Genomic DNA, 12,560 nt, shown 5'->3' with positions numbered 1-12,560 from the left:
GAGGATCCATGGACTGCTGCAGTTCTTACCTTTACTACTGTCCCTGTTTTGATGTCATGATATCTAAGGAATGGGGCTGCAATAATTGATCTGGAACAAAAGAAAAATATATGATGACAAAGACTACAGAAGGGGTTGCCTTAAGTTCAGGGCCTCCACAATCATGCCATCAAGAAAGCATAGGCTCACCCCGCAGGTCAGGGGACAGTAGAAATGCATATGCACGTGTGTGCTAATGGCACTCACTTCCGCAGAGAGAGCAAGGCCAGCTCATCCATTTGGCTGTAGTCAATGATTCTACACTTGTGAGTGCTCCCCGGTTTGAAGGCCTCAGCGTTGAATGCTTTCTTAGAATCAGAGAGATGGCTGACCTACAGAAGACCAAATAAGTGAAGATACATCAAAGACATAGCTCTGCACAGAGTTCAAAACACACTGAGGTGATCACACATTCATCATCTGCTATAGGAAGAGTGCCCTGTGAGATGGAGAGGTGCATCAGGGGTTAAAAGCACTGGCTGCACTTTTAGATAACCCGGGTTTAATTCCCAGCACCACATGGTGACTCACGACCTTTTCTAACTCTAGTCTCGTAGGTTCATAGACGGACATGTAAACAAAATATCCACATACAAAATTTAAAAACCCTTACCCTTTGCTAACATAGAATCCCACAAAGAAACCCAGAGCGTGAGTCAATAACCTACATTCACATGCCAGTGCCTACGTTTATAAACAAGCCTTACTGGATGGTAATCATGCCTCTGCAGGAGCATGCTGCCTGCGGCTGCTTCATGCTGCCTGCGGCTGCTTTCATACAGCATGGCAGAGTTGCTGGCACAGACTACATAGCCTAACATACTCTCCATCCAGCCCTTTAACAGAAGCTTTTTTTTTTTTTTTTTGAGACAGGGTTTCTCTGTATAGCCCTGGCTGTCCTGGAACTCACTTTGTAGACCAGGCTGGCCTCGAATTCAGAAATCCGCCTGCCTCTGCCTCCCGAGTGCTGGGATTAAAGGCGTGCACCACCACGCCCGGCTTTAACAGAAGCTTTGCTCATACTGGGAGGGATGCTGGCTAGGAAAGCGTGTGCTGCTCTTGCGCCAGACCTGGGTTCAGTTCCCAGCACCCAACATGGGTGTCATGCAACCTCCTGTAACTCCAGGTGCAGAGGATCGGACATCCTGCTCTAGTCTCCATGGGCACTGTACTCAAATGTACAAACCCACATTTATACAATAATTTAAAAAATGTAAATCTTAATAACAACCAAAAGGCTTTGCTGAGCCTTGGTCTGGGTCCTATTTCAATCCCAGCCTTTCTTCCCACTGGCCAGGCATCACACACGGCACCCAGCTGCTACGCATTCCGAAACAACAAACAAACATTGTTCTGACTTTGTGGACAGCCTTTTACATTGGAGGCTATCTAAGAATAAGATATTATTATCAAGAGATGAAGGAAGTAGAAAAGAACCCATCTTCCCTAAAGTCCTTCCAGTGATGAGACCCTTGACCAAAGAAGCCTCCTTACCCGGGCGTAGGCCAGTACCCCATCCTTCAGCCTGAAGATGACCCCAGCATTCTTAAAAAAACCCTGAACAGGGACATCATCCAGCACAGCCCCTAGCTGCTGGTAAGAGATGCGGGTGAGTGGACGCCCAGGATGCAGGAAGATGGGACGCAGGCTCAGTCGCACAACTCTGGTGCGAGGATGGACGCAGAGGATGCAGGCTTTTACCTGGACAAAAAAGCAAAACCAGCAGATGAGCAGGAGGCGTCCACACAATACAACAGAGAGCAGACCCTCTAAGGGTCAAAAATCCATGCTAACCTGGTTAATACTAAAATATTCAGGAACCACCAATGTCAGCCGTGTAATCAAACTGTGAGGAAAAGTCAAACCATGCTCCCAGAGGGACTGACTGACTGAGTCAACACTAAGTATTCGTCAACACACCTTGACTATCCATCCATCCGGCCAACAAGGTTAAGACATGCAGAGTGTGTCAACTCTTCACACAAACGTAACTGTCATAAGACAGCACCAGAAAGTTCACTGTGACATTAACAATACTGGCCCAGAGCAGGAGGAACATTTACTTTCTCTTAAAACATTTGTCTCTATAAGATAAGTATGTGTGTATGTATGTATGTGGCAGAGGCAGGTGGATTTCTGAGTTTGAGGCCAGCCTGGTCTACAGAGTGAGTTCCACGACAGCCAGGGCTCCACAGAGAAACCCTGTCTCGAAAAACCAAAACCAAAACAAAACAAAACTGTACTACTTACAGAATCACAGGGGGAAAAAAAGGGAGAGGGGGAGGAGACTGGTTCATCTGATAAGAGCGTGTTCTACGTTTGCAAAGGACCCAAGATCAGTTCCTAGCTCATAAGCGCCTGTAACTCCGGCTTTAGGCAATCCAAGCCACACACATAATTAAAAACAAATCGTTTTTGAAAATGGAATACTGAGGTGGTGAGTGCTGGAAAACCAAAACAAGGGCTTCAACCATGCTAGGTAAGTCCTCTACCATGAGTTATATGCAGCCTTCATGGGCCTTTCCTCTCGGGGTCAGGGATGAAGAGTGGATGAGGTGAGGGGTAGGGGTGTGTGAGTGTGGGTGTATGTGTGTGTAAGTGTGTGTGGGTGCGTGTGTGCGCGTACTCAGACTATGCTGAACTTGACCAGGCTGAGACCTCTAACCCGAGCTGATTGTCCTGCCAGTCTCTGAGTGCTACGACACACGAGAAGGGCCTGTGTCTGGCCTCATAAACTGTTTTAAACCACATTTTTCTACTTGAAAAAGCTGTGTCCTCCTGTACTAACGATTCATCCTTTAAAGTAAAAGCCAAAAGCTGCCTTCTGTGGCTGTTCTTCTCTCATCTCGGTCCAGCCACTGGCCATATCTTGCGCCTTTCAGCATTCGCTTATCTCACTGTGAACTGTACACATGCAGTCCTCTGACCTCCCCTGACTAGACAGCAACAGCTGACCGAGACACAGCTAGGAGCCAAGAAGAGCTAGCTGGAAGGTTTCTTACCGTTTGATTTGAAGAGTAAGATCCCATTTTCTTGGGCTCCAGATGCATGAAGTCAACCAGGCCCGTGAAGAACGTAAGGAAATTTAGCTGGAGTCCAAACTGAGTTACCTAGAAGTAAACATAACAAGTTATCTAAAGGAATTCTATGGAGAGGCCTGGAATGTGATAGCCTTATCAATATGAATCACTTAATTTTATTAACAAGCAAAAAGTCTTTGAAGACATTTCTCCAAAGAAGTTACACAAACAGACAGTGAGAAGTACCTCATGGGAAGATGGGAGAGAATGGATCACTTACTGTTGGGAAACCAGTAATCAAACTCACCATGAAGCCGGGCGTGGTGGCGCACGCCTTTAGTCCCGGCACTCAGGAGGCAGAGGCAGGCGGATTTCTGAGTTCGAGGCCAGCCTGGCCTACAAAGTGAGTTCCAGGACAGCCAGGGCTACACAGAGAAACCCTGACTCAAAAAAAAAAAAAAAACAAACTCACCATGAGAAACTACTCACATCCTCTAGGATGCTTCCCAAGACGATAAACAGTGCATCCCCAACACCCAAGTGAAAGAAAGAAAGACCAACCATGACCAGGGCCAGGCTTGAGAGCACAGGCCTTTCATTTCAGCATTCTGAAGGCTGAGGCAGGTAGATCTTGGAGTTCAAGGCCAGGGGGTTCTACATAGTGAGTTCTAGGACAGTCAGGACTACACAAGGAGACCTTACCTCAAAAACACTAAAGCAAGAAAAAGAAGAAAGAAAAGACAGACCATGACTATAAAGCTAATCCCAGGGGCACTAAGACAAGAGGACCAAGAGGCAAGCTTGATCTAAATAGTGAGATCCTGTGTCAAACATACAAATTACAAACAAATAACAACTTATGTGCTCATATATAACATTAGTATATATAAGCACTTTAGTAGCCTTAGCTTTCTTAAAAGTCTGCTTGCTGCCAAGCCTGACAACCTCAGTGTGATCCTTGGAAACTATATGACTGAAGAAGAAAAAAAAATGAATCCCACAAATTGGCCTCCGACTTCCACATGGGCACCAGGGTATGTGTGCTTACACACGCTTTCTCTCAATGGAATTTTTTTAATTAGATATTTTCTTTATTTACATTTCAAATGTTATCCCCTTTCCCAGTGTCCCCCCAACCCCACTTCCATGAGAGTGTTCCCCCACCCACCCACCCACCCACTCCCACTTCCCAGCCCTCACATTCCCCTACACTGAGGCATCAGGCCTTCACAGTACCAAGGGCCTCCCCTCCCATTGATGCCAGATAAAGCCATCCTCTGCTACATATGTGGATGGAGCCATGGGTCCCTCCATGTGTACACTTTGGTTGGTGGTTTAGTCCCTGGGAGCTCTAGGGGGTCTGGTTGGTTGATCAATGGAATTTTAAAAAGAAATTTTATTTTAGATTAACTTAGTTTATGTGTCTCGAGTGCTTTGACTGTAGTGTATGCACATGTGCATGCCTGGTGCCTGTGGAGATCAGGAAAGGGGGTCAGATCCCCGGGAAGTGGAGTTACAGACAGCTGTAAGGCATCATATGGGTGCTAGGAAGTGAACCCAGGTCATCTGCAATAGCAACAAGCATTCTTGACTGCTGAGCTATCTCTCTAGCTCCGTAAGTATAATTTGTTTTTAAAACTTTAATTGTATTTTTTAAAAAAGAGAAATTTGATATAATAGTAGCTTATGTAGGACATACTGGCATACTCTTTTTTTATCTCAGCACTTGGAAGAGAAAGGCAGAAAGATCTGAGATTGAGGCCAGCCTGGTGTCTAATAGTAAGTTCCTGGCCTGCTAGAACGATGTGATCTAAAATAAACAAACAAATAAATAAAATAACTTTGTCCAAAGTACTGTCATATCAACAATGGCTACATTCCAAGTGCTCAATGCCCAGAAAGACCTACTGGGTACCTCTATGATAGTAGCTTTATTAGTAGGCATATTAATATATTGTTAAAAATTACATTTTACAGGGGATTACATAGGTCAATAGAGTGCACCAGTCTTCTAAGGACCAGAGGGTAGTTTCCAGAACCCACATCAGGCAGCTCTCAACCACCTGTAACTTGAGCTCTAGGAAAACCCAGTGGCTCTGGTCTCTACAAGCACTGTTGGAACACACATATACTCACACCCCAAACACATAACTGCAAGTAAAATAAATTGCTTTGTTTGCAGGGTTTCTCTGTATAGCCCTGGCTGTCCTGGAACTCACTGTAGACCAGGCTGGCCTCCAACTCAGAGATCTGCCTGCCTCTGCCTTCCGAGTGCTGGGATTAAAGGTGTGCTCCACATGTCAAATAAATCCTTTTTCTTCCTTCCTTCCTCCCCCGCTCCCTCCCCCCCCCCTTCAAACAGTAGTAAGAACGAGCAAGCGGTTTACCTTCTGCACCTGGGCTTTGACCAGCAGCCCTGGTAGTAAGTTATTCAGGTTCCACCTTTGCTCCTCAGTTGCGAAGGCAGAGGAAACCTCGGAGTGCTCCACAGAGAGACTCACGACTCCTCCGTTGCTTTTCACCTCTTCAACCACACAGGTCAGGTACTGGCCGACTTTGAACTTAGCACCTGCAAGCCCAGCCCAGCACCCAAGAGGAAATTATAGTTTCATGAGAAGGGTCCTTAACCAAGCAAACCCAGACAGAACCATAGCCCACCCACCCAATGAGCATCTGATACTCATACGCCAGGAGACTGTTAACCTAACTGATCTAGAATTCAACTATCTCAAAAAATATGAGCAACTTAGCCGGCAGTGCCAGTCACAGGCTCCGGGAGTCCAAGTTCAGTCAGATCTCTGAGAGGGAAACTGAAGCCAGGCCACGCAGAAGCTCTGTCACTCTCTGGCCCTGCACGCATCTTCTTTCCTGTCATCTGTATTATCACTGACTTCCCCAAAGCCAACCGGCCCTCAGGCCCCCAGTCTGTCTTGCTACTTATCCAAGCGGCATTGGAATATAAACATTTACATATAATTCTGTATGCTAGAGCTCATGTCCACGCACCACCTCACCTTTGTTCTTCTGCCGGATGTACTCTTGCGCCTTCTGAAGTGACAGAAAAGCTCTGGTCCCACCAACGCCAATGTCCACTAGGTAGCCATGGTCTTCCAGGCTTGACACTGTGCCCGTCAGCAGCTGGGGGAGGAAGACCATTCCAGAAGTTTCAGGTCAGAGGTAAACAGAACGCCCACAAATGTCACTACCATAGAAATGGGAATGTTCCAAATACACTGCTCACTAATCATTATACTCAGCCCTGTAACCACAGCTCCCGACCGCAGGGAAGAGAAGACATCGGCTCTCTCACAGCTTAAAGGGTTTGTTTCCAGAGAGGACAGGTGCTATATACAGCTCAAGTATGAAGTGACACATAGATACTTTGTATTATACAAAGAGCAATGGGTTCCCTGGCTCCACAGAGTCAAGCCCTGAGCCAGGACTGCCAGGAGAATCAGAACGGTCCTCTTAGCCGCCATTCTTGTCCATTACAAGACAAGCAGTGCAGCTCTGGCATCAGCCACTCTCTGCAAGGTCACTGAAATCTTCTCCAATGGAGAAGGGAGGCTGTCTACCGCCTCCACGTTTGCTGTTTGACCTGCACAGACACAGTGACACTGCACTGTCACGGACCAAGCTCCCCACACTCGTCCACTTGCTTCAGCATGCTTTCCTTTACTCTCCCTGTAGCCAACTAAATCCTATCGAACTTCCAGGCCTTCCCGAGCCCCAGTGCTTCTAAGCACAAACCTCAAGACCCATCTGACTGTCAATCCCCAACCCTTGAGCGCAGCTCCTGTCATACCTAGCAGATCTGGAGTCTCAGTGGAATAAGTCCACTGCAGTCTCCAGAGCCAGGCATTAAGGCAGCCGAGTGCTCTGGCTGCCCTTTCCCTGCATTGCCGCCGTTTCACACGGCAGGGTCCTGGAGAGGCTTACTCTGTAAGGACTGGTGAGGGACGGGCAGGAGGAGCTCTCACCATCTCCCAGGCCCATGGATGCTCCCTGCAGACACCTGACTGTGCTACCAAGGAAACAGACTTTTCCTTCCTCCTTCCACACTCTGTCCACTAAGTACCCAGCAGACCGCTGCTCCACAAAGCCCCACCTCCTAAACTGCTATTAAGTAGAGTGAAAAAGGTGGCTCACACCATGCCCACAGCACACAGGGCAGGGCGCGACATGCTCCTCTTCTGGGCGGACTCCAGGTACATACCATGCCAGGCCTCAGGGCCTCAGCACTCAGCACTTTGTTGACACGTTTGGGGTTCACAGAAAGCTTGACGCTCTTCTTGCCGCTCTCTGTGACATCCAGGTTGCTCACCACACACCTCACCAACATTCCAGGGGAGAAGAGCTCAGGCAGGCGGAGCAGGTCCTGATAACCGTAACGAGAGAGACCTGATGCACACACATAGTTCCTCTAAACCAAGAATCCACTGCTCAACTCAGTAACTTCTCAGGCTCAAACCTCCAAAGAACTCAAAAGGTAGATGGGGCAAGCTTATTCGAGAGGAAGTGTCTACAGTTCAAAATCCTGAGTTTAGGCATATGGCCTTAAAATTAGTCCATAAAACAGGTAGATGTCAATGGTTGATCAAGTGTTGTCTGTATTTATTGTATCTATTTCATCTCCTCTTTAGCATCCTATGAAATTCTTCTTCCTCCTCTCAATCTCCTTTACCTGCTATATGTGACACTACCTCCATTCTGCAGTCCTCTTATGACACTTCCTTATGGTACTGTGGACGGAATCCAAGGCCTCACACATGCTATATAAACACATCCCATAACCCTGAGCTAGGCCCCTCGCTCACCCATGTGAAGTTAACGGTTTTCCTGTCTATCCCGCTGGCCCTTCCTGCTGACTCTGACACCGACTCTGCAATTCAGCATTTACTCTAGACTCAATCTTTCAGGTTCTTCCTATTCTAAATCGATCCCTGTAAGCAACTTCTTCAAGTGCCACTCACTCATTCCCAACCAAGACCTCCTCGGACTCAGAAATCACCTGTCCCTGGATAACTCAAGTGTACCTCAAATTCAACACAGCAGCCAAAGAATGACCATCTCTCCCATCAAGCCATAAACAGTAGAAACCTGACAACTGGTCCCCAGTACCTCTCTGCCTCACTACCCATATCATACCATCAGGCAATGGCTTTACCTCCTCAATGCCTGATAAATCCTGGTCGTAAGTGGCCATGATCTCAGTGCCTAGGTTAACAGCAGAGGCCTCCTAAGTGATGTAGGCTGATGCCATTTAGTTTACTTGCTTTGCTGTCTATACGTCACCCACTCCTGTGAGCATTCCATACAGCATCCAGAGCTACATACAACCTGGCTTCCACACAGCTTCCTCCTGCCTTGCTCTCCTCTCGCTCTTCCTATGCTGGCAACACTGCCTTCTCTGCCACAGCCTGGAGTGCTTCATCTCCCTCCCGTCTGTATTGGGAGCTGCTCATCCCGCAGATCTCAGCTGCAACAGTCCTTCCTTATGGAGGTGTTCTAGGTTCCCTAGACTGAGTCAAAAATCCCTGTATTGTTTAAATACACACACACACACACACACACACACACACACACATACATATACATACACACACACACACACCCCTGGGGCCAGCACAATGGTTCAGCAGGTAAAGATGCTTGCTGAACAGGCCTGAGGATCTGTGTTGGCCCCAGGAGTCCACATGGTGAAGAGATCTGAGTTTCACAAGGTGTCCACATGTCCATACAAGCTCCGCATGGATGCTGTGGCATGTGCACACCCACACATGGGAAAGACTGAAAAAGCAATGTTCTCAGGCACACGTATTTTCCTTTATTACCAACTGGCAAAGTGTCGAGTCTACATCTATTTGGGTCTACTCTAACCCCAGCGCCAGCTGCATCCCGACAGCCCTCACCTCCAGAGGTTCTTCTTGTGCCACCTGCTCATTCAGCTTCTGAGTGTAGGCGTCACAGACTTCGGTCACTTGCACAAACCCTTGGAGGCCATTGGGAAGGCTGACCACCAGCTCCAGCTCACTCACCTCCTTCACACAGCCCAAAATCCGCATCCCCTCACATAGGGACTAGAAAGCAAAACATACACAGTAAGGTAGAGAGAGGGCTCTGGCTTCCCAGTCCCAACATGAATGCTAAAGGGATTTTATAAAGGAAAGGAACCCTTATGCACATGTACCTATCTAGGCACTTAAGCCACCCAGCAGATGCCATCAAAGATCTTGATGAGAAACAGCACACGAGGTTAGGCTGCTTGAGAAGGTCTAGCCCACTGTATCCTAGCAACCCTCATTTAAACACCTGGACCACACAGCTCCCTGAGATCTCGAGCATGTGGGAAATGGGCTTTCTGTTGTCAGTACTTTGATCTCACATTTGTACAAGAAATCTCCAGTTTTCTAACGTGCCACCAAGTCAAACAAATTATTAAAAATATCATATTAGAAGAGAAAATACCTCTGCAGGCAAATCAATCTTCATTGTCAGAATAATTTGGCTACTTTCCCATTTTAAAATGGACATATGCTGGGGTTAGGGACAATAACAAATATAAAAATTTAAGAATCATAAAACCACACCAGTTATCTGAGATCATTTCATACCTACAAAATGAATGAGTAGAAGCCAGGTATGGTGGGCATACCTTTAATACCAGTACTCAAGAGGCAGAAATAGGAAGATCTTTTAGTTCAAGGCCAGTCTGGTCTACACAGTGAATTCCAGACTAGCCAAGGGCTACACACTAAGTAAGACCCTGTCTCCAAAAACAATCAAAAAATAAATAAATGAGTAGGATTAGAATTACTGCTAAAGTCACTGTCGGTCCTAATTTCTACTAAAACACAAGCAAAACCACACACATCTTCAAGCATTCCCATGATCCGCTTTGTTTACTGCGACAGTCTTATGTGTCTCAGACTAGGCTGGCACTCATGGGAGACCTAAGCTTCTGACCCTGCTAAGGCCAGCTCCTAAGTGCGGGCATGCACCACCACTTCCAGTTTATTTGAAGCTGAGGCTCAAACTCGGGCAGACAGAGGGTTGGAGTAGGGGGGAAAAAAGAGCCAAGATGGCTACACACAGCAGCACACGCCTGTTACCCCAATACTTGGAAAGTGGAGGCCTTCGCTACGTAGAGAGCCTAGGATCTTACCTCAAAAAACCCCAAACAGAAAAAAAGACGCCAGGCATCGGCATTGGTTAGCAATCAGTGGAAACGAAGCTCATGCCTCACTATTTGCACGAGTTGCCACAGACACACACAAAAAACCAAATAACTGTGTGTGTGTATGTACGTGCAAAGCAGGAAGAACACACACAAACTTAAGGAACATGTAAAGAGAAAGCAGACGCTAACGAACCTCAAGACTAAGAATTTCAAACTTCTCTTTCATAGATTTGATGGATTTTCTCTTTTCAATTTTCAATTTTTTTGTTGTTGCTGGCCCTTTCTGGCTCTTTTTCCTTTTAATGGGACCTTCTTCTGTGGAAACCTAAAGGGAGAAAACGATTCATGAAGATGCAGCAGGATGAGAAGCCGAAACCTTAGCCATTCCCACACATATAGGGTCCTTCTCTTTTCCAGTTATCCTAAACTCTCCCAAGCCACTCCCCGTTCTTTTCATGTCTGCTGCACTCCCAAGCCTAGCATCCAGGCACCAGTGGTCCCTCCGCCCATGATCTGAGGAGCCTCCTTCATCTTCCCAACGTCTCTTAGGTCTTATGTCCTTGTCTGTTGAGCAGGGTGGACACCAGGGTTCCCCAGTTGGGAAGCCATAGGTGCACATAGGTGCACAGACGCTCATGTCAAATGGCAAAGCTCTTCCACAACAAGCTTGGTGGTTTTAACTAAGCCTGTTACTTCCCTGACGCTTAGTTCCTCCGCATGAAGCCGTGACTTCTACTCTAAAACGCACATGGAGAGATTCTGCAATACTAAGGCCACCCACTCAGGTGGCCGTTTCCGTCTCTCTAGCACCTAGCACACAAACTGATCTATGAGAATGCATTTCAACGCAGACTCTGTTTACCAGGACTGCAGGAACGGAGCTCAGGAGTAAAGTACTTGCCCAACTTCAATCCCCAGCACCAAAAACAAAGCAAAATTCACTATCAAGTACCCTTTTTTTTCCCCATCCTTTTCAAGTGGCACAGACTCCCTAAGGACAAATTACAATAGCACTTCAACGTCAAATACTTGATGCCATGCTTCAAAAGAAGCCTGAGGTGGTAAAGCCTCTTTAAACAAGTTCAATTTCTAGAAGTGAAGTCAAAGAGAAACAAACTGGAAAATAACTGGTGCCAATGAGGCTCAGTCTTCCCAAAGACGCTCACAAGTTTCTGGTCGTGCCAAACAGCATACCACTTACATCAAATAAGTTGTCTTGTTCAACCACCTGCTGGGAAGACTTCTCTGGTTTGTGGGGTTTCCGTGTTCCCCCTCGGGGGAAACTTTCCTCCAGGTTTGCCATGTTGAGGTCTTCTGCAGCTGATGGGAAAGATAATGGTGAGCTCTCACACTGATGGCTGGCTTCATATAGAGCACATGATCAGCGGGCAAGAGAACCTTCTAGCAATGAACAAGATCCAAGAGTATGATTAAATAGTCCATATGCTGCTGTGTGGTGGTACACACCTTTAATCCCAGCACTACGGTGACAGGCCAAAAGGTCTGAATTCAAGGCCAGCCTGGCCTATAGAGTAATTTCCAAGACAGCTAGGGATGCATAGAGAAACCTTGTCTCGAAACACCAAAAAAAGAAAAAAGAAAGGCATGTCAGGGTCCCACTTTTCTCATCTTTCCAACATTGTCTACCTCAAAACCACAAACTATACACTGTGCACAATCTTCCAGGAAATGCATTCTATGTAGCAAATGTTCATTTAGTGTTAATCATTGTAATTATGTGAGGTGTGTGTGTGTATATATAAATCCATACCGCCAAACATACATTATTTAGAAAACAAAATGTAATTTAAGATAAGCCGGGCAGTGGTGGCGCACACCTTTAGTCCCAGCACTTGGGAGGCAGAGGCAGGTGGATTTCTGAGTTCGGGGCCAGCCTGGTCTACAGAGTTCCAGGACAGACAGAGCTATACAGAGAAACCCTGTCTCAGGGGGGAAAAAAAAAGTAATTTAAGATACAAATCAGATTATAATGCATAAACAAAAGAGAAGTGGCAGGATTCTGTAAAGATGAACACTTCATAAGAAAGATGCTTTTGAGCTGTACATTAAATAAATAAAGAACCAGGTCTGGTGGTCCATGCCTTTAACTCCAGCACTTGAGAGGCAGAGGAAGGCCTATCTCTATGAGTTTCAGACAAGCCAGGACTCCATAATGAGACCCTGTCTCAAAAATGGCTAAATTAATAGTATATAGAAATATGAGCCGGGGCCTAGCAAACACAGGAGTGGATGCTCACAGTCAGCTATTGGATGTATCACAGGGCTCCCAATGGAGAAGCTAGAGAAAGTACCCAAGGAGC

General features: G+C 46.6%; 1 protein-coding gene across 1 annotated transcript in view; it reads right to left on the bottom strand.

Moving 5' to 3' along the window:
• The window catches only part of Pdcd11 (programmed cell death 11), a 41,507-nt gene that overhangs the window by 27,872 nt on the left and 1,075 nt on the right, over positions 1-12,560 (bottom strand). Inside the window, exons 2-11 of the mRNA XM_021151475.1 lie at positions 11,441-11,559; positions 10,433-10,564; positions 8,972-9,139; positions 7,276-7,437; positions 6,074-6,197; positions 5,447-5,628; positions 3,042-3,149; positions 1,534-1,740; positions 247-371; positions 30-90 (exon numbers count right to left, since the gene is read on the bottom strand). Coding sequence (XP_021007134.1) covers positions 30-90; positions 247-371; positions 1,534-1,740; positions 3,042-3,149; positions 5,447-5,628; positions 6,074-6,197; positions 7,276-7,437; positions 8,972-9,139; positions 10,433-10,564; positions 11,441-11,542 — 1,371 coding nt within the window. The 5' untranslated portion in view covers positions 11,543-11,559. The remainder of the gene's footprint in view (positions 1-29; positions 91-246; positions 372-1,533; positions 1,741-3,041; positions 3,150-5,446; positions 5,629-6,073; positions 6,198-7,275; positions 7,438-8,971; positions 9,140-10,432; positions 10,565-11,440; positions 11,560-12,560) is intronic.

Source organism: Mus caroli, chromosome 19 (genome assembly GCF_900094665.2).
Source record: "Mus caroli chromosome 19, CAROLI_EIJ_v1.1, whole genome shotgun sequence".
Taxonomy (NCBI): Eukaryota; Metazoa; Chordata; class Mammalia; order Rodentia; family Muridae; genus Mus; species Mus caroli.
The sequence above is the reverse complement of the archived record's forward strand: the minus strand, read 5'-3'. Positions and strand labels throughout refer to the sequence as shown.